Here is an 18,238-nt window from a genome sequence, read left to right as displayed (position 1 = left end):
GAACAGTGCGGTCAGGCGGTAGGGAAAGCAAGTAGGATGCTTGGCTGCATAGGTAGAGGTATAACAAGCTGGAAGAGGGAGATCGTGATCCCGCTGTATAGAGCGCTGGTGAGACCACGTTTGGAATAATACTGTGTCCAGTTCTGGAGACCTCACCTACAAAAAGATATTGACAAATTGAACGGGTCAAAAGACGGGATACAAAAAAGGTGGAAGGTCTTAAGCATAAAACTTATCAGGAAAGACTTCATGAACTCCATCTGTATAGTCTGGAGGACAAAAGGGAAAGGGGGGACATGATCGAAACATTTAAATATGTTCAAGAGTTAAATAAGGTTTGGGAGGGAAGTGTTTTTAATAGGAAAGTGAACATAAGAACAAGGGGGCACAATTTGAGGTTAGTTGGAAAGATCAGAAGCAACCTGAGAAAACGTTATTTGACTGAAAGAGTAGTAGATGCTTGGAACAAACTTCCAGCAGACGTGGTTGGTAAATCCACAGGAACTGAATTTATACATGCCTGGGATAAACATAGATCCATCCTAAGATAAAATACAGAAAATAGTGTAAGGGCAGACTAGATGGACCAGGAGGTCTTCTTCTGCCATCAATCTTCTATGTTTCTATCCTATCCTATCCTAGTCTATTCTAAGGTCCAAACACCCAAAGGTATTCAGCTTGGTTTGGGTTAAGCCAAAGCCTATTCTCTCACCCCCCCCACCCCCACTTATTCTCCCTCTAGTAGACTGAGGCTGGCTTTTTCTCTCTTTTTGGAGTGGTAGCTAATAAACCATTATTAAACCCATTTGCGAATGCGGTGGAAATTCTCACATTGCTCATTTTTCAGCCCGTTAACTGGATTTTTGATAACTCTCTGCGGCTCCTAAGTGGTTTTTCTGACTGGTGGGTTATTTATTTTAAGGTCAATGTTACTCTAATGCTTTCTGTTTGGAACTCTGTTTGCCGTACCGCCTGAATAAGTAACAAAACACAAAAGCTGCTTTTAAAAAAAAAACCCTGATTTTTAAAGCCCTTTTGGATTAGGAATATAGATTGTTTTACTTTCAACCTAAAAGTTTTTGCTGTTTATTTGACCCCTATAATCATTGTTATAACTCATGATTCTTGACAAATGTATCTTTTATGCACACTGAGAGCATCTGCACCAAAGACAAATTCCTTGTGTGTCCAATCACACTCGGCCAATAATGAATTCTATTCTAGATAATGTGGCAAGCTGTTAATTTCTCACCAACTTCTGCACCGGCTTGACACAAAGTCAATGGGAAAGCTGGATTCATTTAACAACCATTCATCTAACTCAACAACTGCAGTGATTCGCTTAACTGCAATGGGACAGGAAGTTGTAAAAGGGGACGAAACTCACTTAACAGCTATTTTGCTTAGCGACCAAAATTTTGGGATCAATGGCCTCCCTTGGCAGTTGTGCAGAGCTGCATGTCCTGCACGTTGATTGGTCGGTCTGACTTCCTCTTAGGAGGTGGGTAGCAGGCAAGGCACAAAATGGAGGAGATAGCTATAAATGCAGTACAGTGGTATCTCTACCTAAGAACGCCTCTACTTATGAACTTTTATAGATAAGAACCGTGTGTTCAAGATTTTTTTGCCTCTTCTCAAGAACCATTATCCACTTACAAACCTGAGCCTCCAAAACTGTAACCAGAAAAGGCAGGAAGAGGCCTCCGTGGGGCCTCTCTAGGAATCTCCTGGGAGGAAACAGGGCTGGAAAAGGTAGGGAGATGCCTCTGTGGGGCCTCTCTAGGAATCTCCTGGAAGGAAACAGGGCCAGAAAAGGTGGGGAGAATAATAATAATATTAATAATAATAATAATAATAATAATTTATTGGATTGGTATGCCGTCCCTCTCCGCAGACTCGGGGCGGCTAACAACAATAATAAACACAACATGTACAATCCAATAATAAAAAACAACTAAAAACCCCTATTATAAAACCAAACATACACACAAACATACCATGCATAACTTGTAATGGCCTAGGGGGAAGAGCTATCTCAACTCCCCCATGCCTGGCAGTATAAATGAGTCTTGAGTAGTTTACGAAAGACAGGGAGGGTGGGGGCAGTTCTAATCTCTGGGGGGATTGGGTTCCAGAGGGCCGGGGCCGCCACAGAGAAGGCTCTTCCCCTGGGGCCCGCCAAACGACATTGTTTAGTCGACGGGACCTGGAGAAGGCCAACTCTGTGGGACCTTATAGGTTGCTGGGATTTGTGTGGTAGCAGGCGGTTCCGGAGGTAATCTGGTCCACTGCCTCTGTGGGGCCTCTCTAGGAATCTCCTGGGAGGAAACAGGGCCAGAAAAGGTGTGGAGAAGCCTCCATGGGGCCTCTCTAGGAATCTCCTGGGAGGAAACAGGGCCGGGAAAGGCAGGGAGTTGACTCTCCTGGGAGGAAACAGGGCCTCCGCCCTCCCTGTGGTTTCCCCAATCACATGCCTTATTTGCTTTTACATTGATTCCTATGGGAAAAAAATGCTTCTTCTTACAAACGTTTATATTTAAGAACCTGGTCACAGAACGAATTAAGTTCGTAAGTAGAGCTGCCACTGTATCTGTGCCCCCGTCTCTGAACAACAGACGCATACATTCCTGACATGCAGGAACAGAGAAGCCTAATCCTGGCTTTAGAGGCCTCCCCAGCAACACTCAAGATTTCCCTGGAATGACAAAAACCTATTGCGATGCCCTGATGCCGGCTCCATCCCTGTGAGTTGCGTTCTAGCATAGCTGCACACCCAGTGGAGTTTGTGTCATTTGCTGCCCTCTCTTCTCTTGAGATACTCACGGCCCATTAGCTGAATTACTGTTGTAGTAGAAGTGTGTGGGGACAATTAACCATGGTAATGGGAAGAGGCATCAAGTGCCGCGAAGAAATCTCCGTGAATTTTTGTCACAGGTCATCATCGTAAGACACATACAATATAAACAAGTGTTTATATTTCATATTGCCATAGCGATTTTATTTTTCCAGTTAAAAGGAATTAACACTGAAATCAGGCTTGTTTTCTTTCCTGGGGGAAGGTAATTAATGAAATGCCTCTTAATTATTTTACAAACCCACACAACACACACACACATACACTTTGGCATGTGAGAGAAAATGAGGATCCAGATTATTTATTATTATTGTTAGATTTATATGCCGCCCCTCTCCGGAGACTCAGAGCGGCTCACAACACAGAACACGGTACAAATCCAACGATAAAAATAATTAAAAACCTTTCATATAAAAACAATCATACAATTGTTGGGGGCGATATGCTGACTCTGTAAACCACTTAGAGAGGGCTGTAAAGCACCGTGAAGCCTGCACTGGCTGCCGATCGGTTTCCGGTCACAATTAAAAGTGTTGGTAATGACCTTTAAAGCCCTACATGGCATTGGACCAGAATACATCCGGAACCACCTTCTACCGCATAAATCCCAACAGAGTTGGCCTTCTCCGGGTCCCGTCGACCAAACAATGTCATTTGGCGGGCCCCAGGGGAAGAGCCTTCTCTATGGCGGCCCCGGCCCTCTGGAATCAACTCCCCCCAGAGATTAGAACGGCCCCCAACCTCCTTGTCTTTCGCAAATTACTCAAGACCCACCTTTATCGCCAAGCATGAGGGAACTAAGACATCCTCCCCCAGGCTTTTATATTTTCCCCCAGGCTTTTATATTTTATGTTTGGTATGTATGTGTTGTATGGTTTTAAATTGTTGGGGTTTTAGATATGTTTTATTTTAATATTAGATTTGTCTCACTGTTATATTGTTTTTGTATTACTGTTCTGAGCCGCCCTGAGTCTTCGGAGAAGGGTGGCATACAAATCTAATAAATAATAAATAATAATAAAAAGCAGTATACATAAGTGCTATTGCTATTTCTAAAACTAGCAATGGAAAGTGAACGGATACCATTCTTCACAGCTCTTATCTAGTGCCACAAAATTCAGTATTCAATACCTAAGAATGCCTCAACTTACCAACTTTTCTAGATAAGAACCAGATGTTCAAGATTTTTTTGCCTCTTCTCAAGAACCATTTTCCACTTACAATCCCGAGCCTCCGAAACTGTAACCAGAAAAGGCAGGGAGAAGCCTCCGTGGGGCCTCTCTAGCAATCTCTTGGGAGGAAACAGGGCCGGAAAAGGCAGGGAGAAGCCTCCATGGGGCCTCTCTAAGAATCTCCTGGGAGGAAACAGGGCCGGAAAAGGCAGGGAGAAGCCTCCGTGGGGCCTCTCTAGCAATCTCCTGGGAGGAAACAGGGCCAGAAAAGGCAGGGAGAAGCCTCCGTGGGGCCTCTCTAGGAATCTCCTGGGAGGAAACAGAGCCAGAAAAGATGGGAGAAGCCTCTGTGGGGCCTCTCTAGGAATCCTCTTGGGAGGAAACAGGGTCGGAAAAGGCAGGGAGAAGCCTCCATGGGGCCTCTCTAAGAATCTCCTGGCAGGAAACAGGACAAGAAAAGGCGGGGAGAAGCCTCAATGGGGCCTCTCTAGGAATCTCTTGGGAGGAAACAGGGCCTCCACCCTCCCTGTGGTTTCCCCAATCGCACACATTATTTTCTTTTACATTGATTCCTATGGGAAAAATTGCTTCTTCTTACAAACTTTTCTACTTAAGAACCTGGTCACGGAACGAGTTAGTTTTCTAAGTAGAGGTACCACTGTATGGTCCATGAGCACTTCCAAAATTTGGCTGATTATCTAGTTTTCAAAGCAACAATAACAATGGAGAGAAAAAAGCATTTTTAAGTCAGTTCGGAATTCATTTTCACCTGCTAAGCCTGAGCCCCTGGGGGAGGAAAAATATGGCTGAGATCTCTCGTCTCTGCCCACTCACCCAGTTTTATTGTTGTGTCTTCAGCCTTCGGAAGCCTTCGGGCTGTTCTCCATTTTTCACGATTTGCGAAAGAACTACGGCAGGAGGGAGTTATTGTTGCCAGGGCCTTGTTTTTGTACTGTTCCCACTGGTCTTTCATCCAGTTCCATGAAAGGGGAGATGCGAGAAAGAAAAATAAAGAAAGAAAGAAAAGAATAGCTTTTTGTAGCTGCTGGTCTATCCAGGAAGAGGGTTTTTTTTGCCGTAAGTTTAAATACCAGAAGGTGTTTGCTGTGTCATTTAGCTCACTGACTTTTCAGCCTGGGTTGAAAAAGGAGATTGTGGAGACGTCAGACATTTTACAAAGGGTTCTGTCCCTCTGGAAATGAAGCAATACTGGGCCGAGCAGTCAAGCTGAAAGGCATTTCTTAGTTCATATTGGTGAACAATTTTATTTTTGATTTCTCCCTCCCCCCGGCCTATTCCAAAAGGGGGCATTTGCCATGGGCAGTTGGGAAAACAACGATTTGCCAGATTGACAAAACGGCACACAGGAAGGATGGATTGGAGGCCATGGAGTTTTTTTTTTTGAGTCCTATCGACCACAAGGATAGATTTTCTCCATGTTACTCTGCCCTAAACACTAACATATTCTTTGTGTGGGAGGGAGGGAGGGAGGGAAGGAAGGAAGGAAGGAAAAGGGAGTGGGAAGGCAGGGGAGGGGAGGAAAAGGAAAAAAGAGAAAGAAGAAGGGGAAGAGAGAAAAAGAAAGGAAAGAAGGAAGGAAGGAAGGAGCGGGGGGAACAAGGAAGATGGAGAGAAAAAGGGAAGGGAGGGAGGGAGGCAGAAAGGAACGAAGAGAAAGGGAGGGGGGAAAGGAAGGGAGGGGAGGGGAGGAAAAGGGAGGAAGTGGAGGGAGAGGGAGGGAAAAGGAAGGAAGGTAAAGTCGAGGAGAGAAAGAAAGGGAGGAAGGAAGGAAGGAGCGGTGGGAACAAGGAAGGTGGAGAGAAAAAGGGAAGGGAGGGAGGGAGGAAAAGGAAGGGAGGGAGGAAGGCAGGAAGGAAGGAAGAGAAAGGGAGGGGGAAAGGAAAGGAGGGGAGGGGAGGAAAAGGAAGGAAGTGGAGGGAGAGGGAGGGAAAAGGAAGGAAGGTAAAGACGAGGAGAGAAAAAGAAAGGAAAGAAGGAAGGAAGAGGCAGGGGAAAATAAGGAAGCAGAGAAAAAGGGAAGGAAGGAAGGAAGGGGGAGGGAAAAGGAAGGAAAGGGAATGGAGGAATTTCCAGCTCAATTGTGGTCATAAATGGAGGACTTTCTATTTTTGTATTTTTATATTCCTGGCTGCCAAATCAATAATTGCTCAAAAGTAGAAATCTATATACTGTATATATAAAAGTGAAAACCACTCACATATTAGTCATGAAATTTCCAGAACCGTAAAGCCTACAAACTTGAAATTTGCCACATATGTTCCTCTTTTTTCCAAAATGACCACTGGAACATGAGTATTTCTTATATTGTTATTAACAAGCTCTGATGCTAATATGTTCTACTCCCCCCTCCCCACCTGAAAAGAAATCTGATCCAAATGTAAAATACAAGCAAGAGGTGTTTCAGTTTTGCTTTTGCTTTCATAGCAACAAGCAGCTTTATTACAGAACAGTTGAGCTAAGCCACGCACAGATTCCTTCCTGTCTCCTCACTCACACAGCAAATACGGTTTGAGTTTCCAAACTCCTCAACCCTCTCACACACTAACATGATGCTAGCCAGATAAATACAGACGGATGCGGGTAGGCAGAGATAGATCCCCCTCCTTATTTTTCTCCTCAATGTAGATGAATCTGTTTCTTCTATTGTAACACCAATTAAAGGGGAAAGAGGCAAAAAACACAGGAAAAGATTTACAGAAGCGATTAGGAAAACACAAGTAAGGGAAGCTGCCCATTTTTCCCATGGCCAGTTCTATGTGGCATGCTCCAGAGTCAGTTCACCTGACAGCCTGGTCATCCTCCAGCCAGAGAGCAAAACCAGGAATGTTATTTACAGGGAGGACCTGAGCAATTTATCTGAGAGACGAATTGAAAAGTCTATGCTATGCAAATAATGTCTTCATCTGTAACAGAAACTTAGCTTACCATCTCTTAACGAAATAACACAACCCCCTTTTTAACTGCTCATTAATTTTCAAGCTTTAAGTGTCAATTTATGAAGCCCCATCGCAAAGTTTTTTAACGAAGCACGAGTATCAGCTAGTTCTTAATATATTTTATCATCAAACAATTGGTGTGATTCCATTTGGATAGTTACTGTTCTTAGAAAACTTACTAATAAAATTAGAATATTATCTTCTTAGAAGGCTGAATCCAGTGGTCGGCTACGAACCGGAACGCTAAATTGCGCTTGCCGCGGCAGCTCGTATGTTCTTGCAGGGTCAGCGCGATTTTGCTGCTGCACCTGTGGAGGTAGCAAAATCGCGCATGGAATCGCAGGTAAAACTTCACTGAAACACAAAACGCCTGTGGCTCTGTGCGCGATTTTGCTACCTCCACAGATGCAGCAGCAAAATCGCGCTGGCCCCACAAGAACTTATGAGCTGCGGCGGTGAGTGCAATTTAGCGGTCCGGCTCATAGCCCACTGCTGGCTGAATCTCATTTTAATTATATGGAAAGATGATTAAAGTCGTACTATTAATAGTAACAATAAACCTGGTTTCATACAGTGGTACCTCGACATACGAGTTTAATTCGTTCCAGTCCCGAGCTCGTAAGTCGATCAACTCGCATCTCGAACGAATGCCCTTAGACTTTGTTTTTCGCGCCGAGATAACTGGAAGCAAGGAGATTATTGCACCACCTAGTGGAAGCTCGGTTCGTATCCCGAATTTGAGCTCGGGTGTCGAACAGAAATTTCGCTCGCGTTGCGGCTCGTAACTTGGAATACTCGCATGTGGAGCAGCTCGTATCTAGAGGTACTACTGTATATGGAAACTGGTTGAATGTAGAAATATTCTTGAAGGTTGCATGCTTTCTTGCCTCACAGAATTTTTAAAAAATAGAAGAATGTTGTTGGGGCTGTATATGTTGGCAATATACGCTGGTCAAAAAAAATAAAGGAAACACTTAAACACAAGTATACCAAGCAAACCAAACTTCTGCGAAATCAAACTGTCCACTTAGGAAGCAACATTGATTGACAATCAATTTCACATACTGTTGTGCACATTGAACTTTGTACAGAGCAAAGTATTCGATGAGAATATTTCATTCATTCAGATCTAGGATGTGTTATTTGAGTGTTCCCTTTACTTTTTTGAGCAGTATATAAACCAACAATGTATGTCTGTAGGTTTAACTGTGTTGATGTACGTAGCTTTAACTGTATGTTATTTCTCTGTGGTTAATTTGTGTTGCAGGCTGCCACAAGGGGGAGCTAGAGATCACAGCTCTCTCTGACATATTTTCTTTGACGTTCTGTTCTCTGTTGTATCTAAGCTATGTTTATATCCTTGATATCTTTGTTTACTGGGAATGACATTCATTACAATATACATGCTGGAAATGTAAAAAAGAAAAAGCAACCTTTTTTCACATGTGGTGGTCATGCCCCAAAATACAAAAAATTTGGAAAACAATTCATAGCTGGCTTATAGAAATTACCAAAGAAGAAATAGAGCACACCCCAGAAGGTATGCTACTAGGAATTTGGAAGAGACACAATTCTAAACAAACACTGCTTCTTATAGCGCATATAAATACGGCAACAAGAATAGCGATAGCGCAAATATGGAAAAATGAACAGACTCCAACAGAAAATTTAATAATAGACAAAATATACACATGTGTAGAAATGGATGAAATTACAAATTATTATTATTTATTATTATTTATTCTTTGTCCAATATATAATACATATGGAAGAGAATAGACATTAAGTAATATATATAACGATAGAAAGTAAAAAGAAGCGAAATAGATGGGAGGGAGAGAATATATATGATATAAGAGATAAGGAGAGAAAATATATATATATATATATATATATATATAATTATATAATTATAATTATATATATATAATATATATAATTCAATCAAGGGAAACAAAATTAACGAATTGAAAATAACATGGTACAAATGGCATGAATGGATTCAAACGAGAATATAAAAATACTGTAATATAATATAGAGTAACAGTACAATCTGAAGAAATAACAGATACCTTGTAAATGTCTTTATTTAACATTTAGAAAATGTAATATATTATGTAAAGAAACAAATAATTGTATATTGTATACTACTGAATGCAATATGTAAAAAGATCAATGAAATATACAAAAGGTGACAAAGATGGATTATGATTTGTAAAATTGAACAAAATGTGAGCGAAATATTTGTGAAAATCAATAAAGAAATTAAAACAAAAAGACATTCTGACATTCTAGTGACAGGTCATACACATATTCTGACTAATACGTGTATGACCCGGACTTTTTTATTGGATTGTGCTATTTCTTAAAGTAAACTTTAACTCAAATTAGTGTACCTGTGTGTGACTAAATAATTGTTCATAACTACTCTCATAAATGTTCCATGTGCATATCCTTGTTATTCAAGGGTTACTTTGCACATACATTAAGTCAGAAAAATGACATTTAAGCTCAAGAGCAAAGCAGAAAAAACACCTTAGTGGATACACACTTCTGTTTACTATTTAGGGTTGTTTCATTTCTTTAAACAGACGAACAAACCATTTTTTCCTCCTTTTTCTTCCCAGTTCCAAGAGAATTGGTCGAACTTCATCTGAAACTGATGAGGAAGATTGGGAAATCCGTCACCGCAGACCGGTGGGAAAAATACTTGATCAGGGTATATCGATTTTATATTCCTTTTGAAAATGTAATATTGGATGATAAAAGCTTTGCAGGGTTTAATAATACCCCACCTAACGTCAAAAACGCCTGTGTGGATTTTGGAGTTGATTTATGATCTGAACCGAGCACATGTAACATACGTAAAGGTTGCTGTTGTCCTTCGTGATTTAAAATACCTGGTTCGGTGCTTTACCCAAATAGATGACAGCACCTACCATGTTTCCCCGAAAATAAGACCCTGTCTTATGTTCTGTCGAGCTCTCTGGCAGAATCCTCCTGAAAATTCACAGGTACAAATTTCAGACACACACACATGTTTGAAAATTCAAAACAATGTTCTTTATACTGAAAATGCAAATAAATTAAGCCCTCTTTTTGTATAGCAAAGAGCACTGGTCTCCAAACAAACTGGTAATTTGTACAAGTCCCTTATCAATTCTGAGATACTTAGCTTGCAGCTGTGAGGCAATTCACAGTCCTTCTTTCACAAAGTGAAACACCCTTTGCTCTGATTTGGTTTCAAAGCGGGGAAAAATCAGCACACAAAGGTCGAAGTCAGCAAGGCAGTCACGAAACACAACGATCAGATAATCCTCCACAATGGCCAAACCCACAGGCTGCTCTTTATAGCAGCCTCACTAATGATCACAGCCCCACCCAACCGCAGGTGGCCTCATTTTCTTTGATAATAATCTCTCAGTTGTTGCTGCCTATGCATCGCTCTCCGCATGCGTGGCTGTATCATGAACTCTTGTTCCGAATCCAAGGAGGACCTAGATAATTGATCTCCTTCTGAGCTGTCTGCCCCACTCTCCTCCTCCCTGTCACTCATGTCTTCTTGGTCAGAGGAGCCTTCATCAGCAGATTCCACCGGGAGCAAAACAGGCCTGCGGCATGTGGATGTCTCCCCCACATCCACAGTCCTTGGGGCAGGAGCAGGGCCAGAGCTAACCACAATAGTCTTATATTTCTTTGAACCCTTAAATAAGCGCTTGGCCTTATTGCCATGCGGTAAGGTCTTATTATCAGAGGAGGTCTTTTTTTAGGGGGGGAAGGGAGGAAGCAGGATAGCATGGCTCATCTGATAAAACAGTTTTATCAGGAAATGCCAAGGGCTGCACATTGGGAAGTCAAAAGTCAGGCCAGAAAAAGGAAGTGGCGAAACCTTTCTCCGTTTCTGCCAAGAAAGATCTATGGTCCTACGATGATATGCATGAGGTCAGCAGGAGTTGAGCTCAATTCCGAAGAGACTTTGATTTCTGCCCAGTAGGGGGAAAGCTGCAAATGCTTCCCCACTTTTTTTGAGATAACAAAAATCAGAGAATAAACCATTTCGCCCACCTCCACGAGAATTTTAATAATGCACAGATTATTATAATTTGTTGTGAGTCACTAGACCCGCAAGGGTAGGGAATGTTGGCTCTTCTATGACTTGTGGACTTCAACTCCCAGAATTCCTGAGCCAATCATGCTAGTGCAGGAATTCTGGGAGTTGAAGTCCACATGTCATAGAAGAGCCAACGTTCCCTACCTCTCCCTAGAGCAGTGTTTCCCAACCTTGGCAACTTGAAGATATTTGGACTTCAACTCCCAGAATTCCTGAGCCAATCATGCTAGCGAATGCTGGCTGGGGAATTCTGGGAGTTGAAGTCCAGATATCTTCAAGTTCCCAAGGTTGGGAAACACTGGCCTAGAGCCACGGGGGTGGAGGTGGAGGTCAAACTCGATTTCATTGAGGGCTGCATCAGAGCTGTGGTTGTCCTTGGGCTGGAGGTGGGAGGGTGGGTGGGTGTGGCCAAGTGGGTGGGCGTGGCCAACTTGAAGCCACTCCATAAATCTCTGGCATGTTGCCTTTTTGCACCAGGTAGACCAGGCCAAAACCATGGTGGCCTGATGCTTCCTCTTCTCATTGGCTAGAGCAGGCTGAAGCAACGCAAGCCTGGCCCCATGGGCCAGATCTGACCACCTGACAGGCCGGGTCCACCCACAGGCCTTGCGTTGGACGCCTCTGCTACAGCAGCATTAAAATTGGCTCAGTAGGAGTGTGCCAGCAATTCATCTCTCCTTTGCCTGCAGTTTTCATTCCTATTTTCTTTCTAGAGACACCAATTGGAGGTGACAGGAATGTATCGCGTGTGTGTACTTGCGGTGATGGGAAGATTCCTCAGTATTTAATTGACAAGTTTGCCTTATAGATGTGTCAAGACTTCAACAGCACCTGGGCGTGGGAGATGGAGAAGAAAGGATACCTTGAAATGAGCACCGAATGCAAATTGGGGATTTTGAAGGTAATTGGTTTTCTTCTCTGCAGGGCCTTCTTGTTTCCTACTCCCATTTGCAAGCTACGGCAGACGTAGAAACCGAAGCCTCCTCCTTCGCCCTCCGCAAAAGATGCGGCTACTTTAAAGAAACCTTATGCTGCTGCCCATTCTATAAATAATAATAATAATAATAATAATAATTATTATTATTATTATTATTATTATTATTATTATTATTATTATTAATTAGATTTGTATGCCGTCCCTCTCCGAAGACTCGGGGTGGCTCACAACAACAACAAATACAGTAACGATGATACAAATCCAATTAATAAAAAGTAGAATTAAAACCCCTTAATATTAAAAGCAATCAATACGACACAGTCATACCATTCTCAAATACTATAATCAGAAGAGAGGGAGGAATTAATCCCCCCATGCCTGGTGGCATAGGTGAGTCTTTAACATCTTGCGGAAGACGGGGAGGGTGGGGACAATTCAAATCTCCGGGAGGAGTTGATTCCAGAGGGCCCGGGGCCACCACAGAGAAGGCTCTTCCTCTGGATCCCGCCAGACAACGTTTAGTCAACGGGACCCGGAGATGGCCAACTCTGTGGGACCTAATTGGCTGCTGGGATTAGTGCGGCAGAAGGTGGTCCCGTAGGTATTCTGATCCAATGCTATGTAGGGCTTTATAGGTCAGACCCCTATCTTAGACCCCTTTATAAAGGGGTCTAAGGCAGGGGTCTGCAACCTTAAACACTCTAAGAAGCATTTGGACCTGTTTTCCACAGAAAACACCAGGAGCCATTCATTCGTTTGTTTGTTCGTTCATTCATTCATTCATTCATTCATTCATTCATTCCATTCATTCATGTATTTGGATTTATATACCGCCCAACTCCCTAGGGCAGTGATGGCGAATCTATGGCATGGCTGCCAGAGGTGGCACACGGAACCATATCTTGATGGCACGCAAGGTGTTGCCCTAGCTCAGCTCCAGCATGCATGTGTGTGCACCAGCCAGCTAATTTTCGGCTCCCATAGGGCCTCTGGGGGAGTGGGAGGAGGTGTTTTTGCCCTCCCCAGGCTCAGGGGAAGCCTCTGGAGCCTGGGGAGGGTGAAAAACAGGCGTACTGGGAAATGGGCTGTTCCTGGCCTCCATAGGCCTCCGGGGGGGGCACTGGAGGCAATATTCACCCTCCCCAGGTATTGAATTACGGGTGTGGGCACTTGTGCAGATACCCGAGGAGAAAAAATGTTCGCCATCACTGTCCTAGGGCCTCCGACAGCTCACAATCCAAAAAATGAAACATACAATATGATATCAAACCCCCTAAAAAAATGTAAAACCACAAGGGTTTTACATAAAGGGGCGAGTACAAGTGCCCTAGAGGGCCTTCCGTCCCCTGTCCTGTTGCTCTCCTATATCTCCTCTACCTTTCTTCTATTCCTATATCTCTTCTTCTATTCTTTCATTGATACGTTCTATTACTATATCTTCTTTTCTATTCTTTCTTAGCTATATTTTACTATGAATATCTCCTCTATAACCTTCATCATGTATTTTACTATGTGTATATAGATATGTACCCACTAAAACCCTCATTGTGTATTGGACAAAATAAATAAAGTAAAATTAAAATTAAATTAAGAAGCAGAAGCCAAATCTTGCATGGGGGGACGGCATACCGGACTGCCCATGCTGCAGCCCATTACTGGTATAGGTGTCAGGTAGGACGCGTGTCTTGTGATAGGGTGCAATTTGGGGACTATTTATAGTCGTGGCACAGGATTGGGGGCACGCAAAATGTTCCTGGGGGAGGGGAGCATAACAAAATAATTGAGAAGCTCTCCCCCTACGAGGACATGAAGCCATCGGAACTCCAGTTTTGGGGTCTTCGTGATAACTTTGTGCAGTTGCTAAGCAACCCGTCGTTAAGTCGACGATCCGAGATAGGTTGAAAAACGATGTTCCTGGAAATATTGACACAAAAGCACAAGCTCGTAATATATACAGAATGTTATCGCAAGCGGAAGAGGGAGTAATAAAAGGCTGGACAAGATGCTGGCAAAATGATTTACAAATAGACGAAATTGAAATGAAAGAAATAGTAGAATATATATATAAGATTAAGAATACAAGAGTTAAAGAGATGAGAAGGAAAATTTTACATAAATAGTACTATACACCAGCACAACTTGCACACTTCCAGGGGAAAGGGAAAGGGAATTGTTGGCATGGTTGCCAAAAGAAAGGAATTTTCATGCATATGTTCTGGGAGTGCGTAGAAGTTCAGAAATTTTGGAAGGAAGTGCAGAACGAAATAAATAAAATGCTAAATATTAACTGGATAATTACAAAAGAAATAGCGATATTAATTAAACAAAGAGAACTAAGAGATTTTAAAGAAATAAAAGCTGCAGCACTGGAAAGCGCTCAAGCGGTAGCGGTATTGGGTTGGAAAGAGTCTATAAAATGGACATTACAGAACTGGTATATGGTGGATCACATTCATTTTGAAATCATGGAAATAAAATTAAACAACTTTGATGAAAACAAAATTGGAGAAGCTGATGGCACGATGGAATAAGGTGAAAGGTTATATGCTGAGTAGAATCTGTGACGAAAATGTGAAAAATAAACTCCAATCACTCTTTTAATAATAACAAATGCAAAGTAGAACTAAGGAAATAAAAAACAAACAAACCATAAACTAGTAAATATTTGACCCCCCCGCAATTGGTGGTGGTGGTGGTGGGATTGTCAGTCGGGTGATGGGAACATGCACTGTGCACCGTTTTACGTTTGTTTTATGTAACTTATGTGCAAAACCAATAAAAATATATATTTTTTAAAAAAGGATCTTCCTGGAATTATTTTAAATTTTGCTGCTTCTCCTCCACCCCCCCCTCATCTCTCCTGAAGTACCTTTGCGAATGCCAGTTTGACGACAATCTAAAGTTTAAGAACATCATCAACGAGGAAGACGCCGATGGCATGCGCCTCCAGCCCCTCGGGAGAGACAAGGATGGCTTGACCTATTGGTACCAGCTGGACCAAGAGCATAACGTCAGGATGTACGTCGAAGAGCAGGACGATCAAGACGGGATTTCGTGGAAGTGCATCGTCAGGTAAAAACGTTACTTTCCGGCTTGCTTGGTTTAACCTGGTGTCCCTCAAACTTTTTAATTTATTTCTCTCTCTCAAAAGGCAACTGGACTTTGTTTTTATTTATTTATTTATGATTTGATTTGATTTGATTTGATTTGTATGCCGCCCCTCTCCGTAGACTCAGGGCGGCTCACAACAGCAATAGAACAATTCATAACAAATCTAATAATTTAAAAACATTCTAAAAACCCCATTATTAATCAGACATACATACAAACAAACATACCAGACATAAATTGTATAGGCCCAGGGGAGATATCTCAATTCCCCCATGCTTGACGGCAGAGGTGGGTTTTAAGGAGTTTACGGAAGGCAAAGAGGGTGGGGACAGTCCTAATCTCCGGAGGGAAGCTGGTTCTAGAGAGCCGGGGCCGCCACAGAGAAGGCTCTTCCCCTGGGACCCGCCCAAAAACTCTGTGGGACCTAATCGGTCGCTGGGTTTTTCCTGGAAGACCTTTCACTTCGCATTCAAGAAGCTTCTTTGGTTCTGACCGAACGGTGGAAGATGGAAGCATTTATATTTCTTGCAACCATCTAGTCTTCTAGCCCAGAGGTCTCCAACTGTGGCAACTTTATGAGGTGTGGACTTCAAAGGTGTGGGGCTACCTTTGAAAAGTGTTTGAAAACTTCAGATCGTGTAGAATGCAGCTGCGAGAGCAATCATGGGCTTTCCCAAATATGCCCATGTTACACCAACACTCCGCAGTCTGCATTGGTTGCCGATCAGTTTCCGGTCACAATTCAAAGTGTTGGTTATGACCTATAAAGCCCTTCATGGCACTGGACCAGATTATCTCAGGGACTGCCTTCTGCTGCATGAATTCCAGCGACCAGTTAGGTCCTACAGAGTTGGCCTTCTCCGGGTCCCGTCAACTAAACAATGTCATTTGGCGGGGCCCAGGGAAAGAGCCTTCTCTGTGGCGGCCCCGGCCCTCTGGAACCAACTCCCTCCCAGAGATTAGAATTGCCCCCACCCTCCTCGCCTTTCGTAAGCGCCTTAAAACCTACCTCCGCCGTCAGGCATGGGTGGAACTGAGATATCCTTTCCCCCTAGGCCTTTACAATTTATGCATGGTATGTTTGTTTGTATGTATGTTTAGTTTTACAGTAAGGGTTTTAGTATTGGATTTACATGCTGTTTTTTATTACTGTTGTTAGCCGCCCCGAGTCTACGGAGAGGGGCGGCATGCAAATCCAATAAATAAGTAAGTAAGTAAGTAAGTAAGTAAGTAAGTAAGTAAGTAAGTAAGTAAGTAAGTAAGAAAGAAAGAAAGAAAGAAAGAAAGAAAGAAATTATTAAAATAAATTAAATTAAATAAATTAAATTGAATTAATTAATTAATTAATTAATTCCCAGAATTCGCCAACCAGCCATGCTGCTTGAGGGATTCTGGGAACTGAAGTCCACACCTCATAAAGTTGCCAAGGTTGGAGACCTCTGCTCTAGCCTGTGATTTTTCTGGAAATCGTTGATACTCCCTCACCGTTTAAACAGTGTTCACCCCAAAGGGCATAGCTAAACATCTATGGAGATTCTCACTCATCCAGGACATGGGTTGTCCCAAAGGCGCTTTTTTCAAGAGGCCTTTCTTTTTATTCCTTGAAGACATTTCGCTTCTCATCTAAGAAGCTTCTTCAACTCCGAGTCCGCAAAGAAAATTGGTCATTTATTCCAGTGTTTCCCAACCTTGGCAACTTGAAGACATTTGGACTTCAACTCCCAGAATTCCCCAGCCAGCGAATGCTGGCTGTGGAATTCTGGGAGTTGAAGTCCAGATATCTCCCAAGTTGCCAAGGTTGGGAAACACGGATTTATTCAAGGGGGAAAAAACAAAAGTCTATTTGCCTTTGGAAAAAGCACCTTAGGGGACAACCATGGCCTCCTGGATCAGCGATGAAATCAACTGACCTTCCCTACTGGTTTGGAATCTTGCCCATTTGTGCATGCGCAGAGAGTTTTAAAAAATGGCGACATCCGAGTAGATGGGAGGAGCCTCATGCTGCCACCACTACTGGTTCTCTGAACCACCAGCAGTTGCCTCTACCGGTACCCCCAAACACGAATCCCAGCGACCGATTAGGTCCCACAGAGTAGGCCTTCTCCGGGTCCCGTCAAGTAAACAATGTCGTTTGGCGGACCCCAGGGGAAGAGCCTTCTCTGTGGTGGCCCCGACTCTCTGGAACCAGCCCCCCCCCCCGGAGATTAGAACTGCCCCCACCCTCCTTGCCTTTCGTAAACTCCTCAAAACTCACCTTTGTCGTCAGGCATGGGGGAACTGAGATATCTCCCCCGGGCCTATACAATTTATGTATGGTATGTTTGTACGTATGTCTGCTTAATAATGGGTTTTTAAAAATATTTTAAATTGTAAATTATTAGATTTGTTATGAACTGTTTTATTGTGTTGTGAGCCGCCCCGAATCTACGGAGAGGGGCGGCATACAAATCTAATAGATAGATAGATAGATAGATAGATAGATAGATAGATAGATAGATAGATAGATAGATAGATAGATAGATAGATAGATAGATAGATAGATAGATAGATAGGATAGATAGATAGATAGATAGATAGATAGATAGATAGATAGATAGATAGATAGATAGATAGATAGATAGATAGATAGATAGATAGATAGATTAGTAGCATTTCACTCCTGGCCTGGATGACTGAAAATCTCCATAGATACCACTCAGGTTTGCTGACTGTGGAAGCCTAGGGGTTAAATATAGTGTATCCAGAAGGCATCGGGTTGAGGAAGAATGGACAGGTTTGTTAGTTTTTTGAAACAGATTACCAGCAAACCAGGCCATACTCAGATAATTCCTCCAAAGACAATACCTGTAGCTATGATTTCCCCAAACTCTGCCTGCAGCATGGTTAGAAATTCTTAACAGCTGCCTCTTCATTCCGTTTAGGTCTGCAACATGATATGGTCCTTTACATGGGGAAAAAAATTAAAGAATTTAGCCTTTCCTTATTAAGGGTTAAAAAAATATATGAAGGGATTTATTAATTTATTTGATTCGACTTCTATGCCAACCAATCCCAAGGGAACGTGGGCTTTTCCCAACAGCTAGAGATTAAATTTCC

At 42.7% G+C, this 18,238-nt stretch overlaps 1 protein-coding gene across 3 annotated transcripts in view; it reads left to right on the top strand.

Moving 5' to 3' along the window:
* The window catches only part of RSF1 (remodeling and spacing factor 1), a 67,725-nt gene that overhangs the window by 24,562 nt on the left and 24,925 nt on the right, over positions 1-18,238 (top strand). For all 3 annotated transcript variants that reach the window (XM_070749509.1, XM_070749507.1, XM_070749508.1), the window contains exons 2-4: positions 9,611-9,702; positions 11,903-11,995; positions 14,898-15,103. In XM_070749509.1, the coding sequence (XP_070605610.1) occupies positions 9,611-9,702; positions 11,903-11,995; positions 14,898-15,103 (391 nt within the window). The remainder of the gene's footprint in view (positions 1-9,610; positions 9,703-11,902; positions 11,996-14,897; positions 15,104-18,238) is intronic.

Source organism: Erythrolamprus reginae, chromosome 4, assembly GCF_031021105.1.
Source record: "Erythrolamprus reginae isolate rEryReg1 chromosome 4, rEryReg1.hap1, whole genome shotgun sequence".
NCBI classification, from domain to species: domain Eukaryota; kingdom Metazoa; phylum Chordata; class Lepidosauria; order Squamata; family Dipsadidae; genus Erythrolamprus; species Erythrolamprus reginae.
Note: the sequence above shows the minus strand (reverse complement) of the source record. Positions and strands in the feature narration are given on the sequence as shown.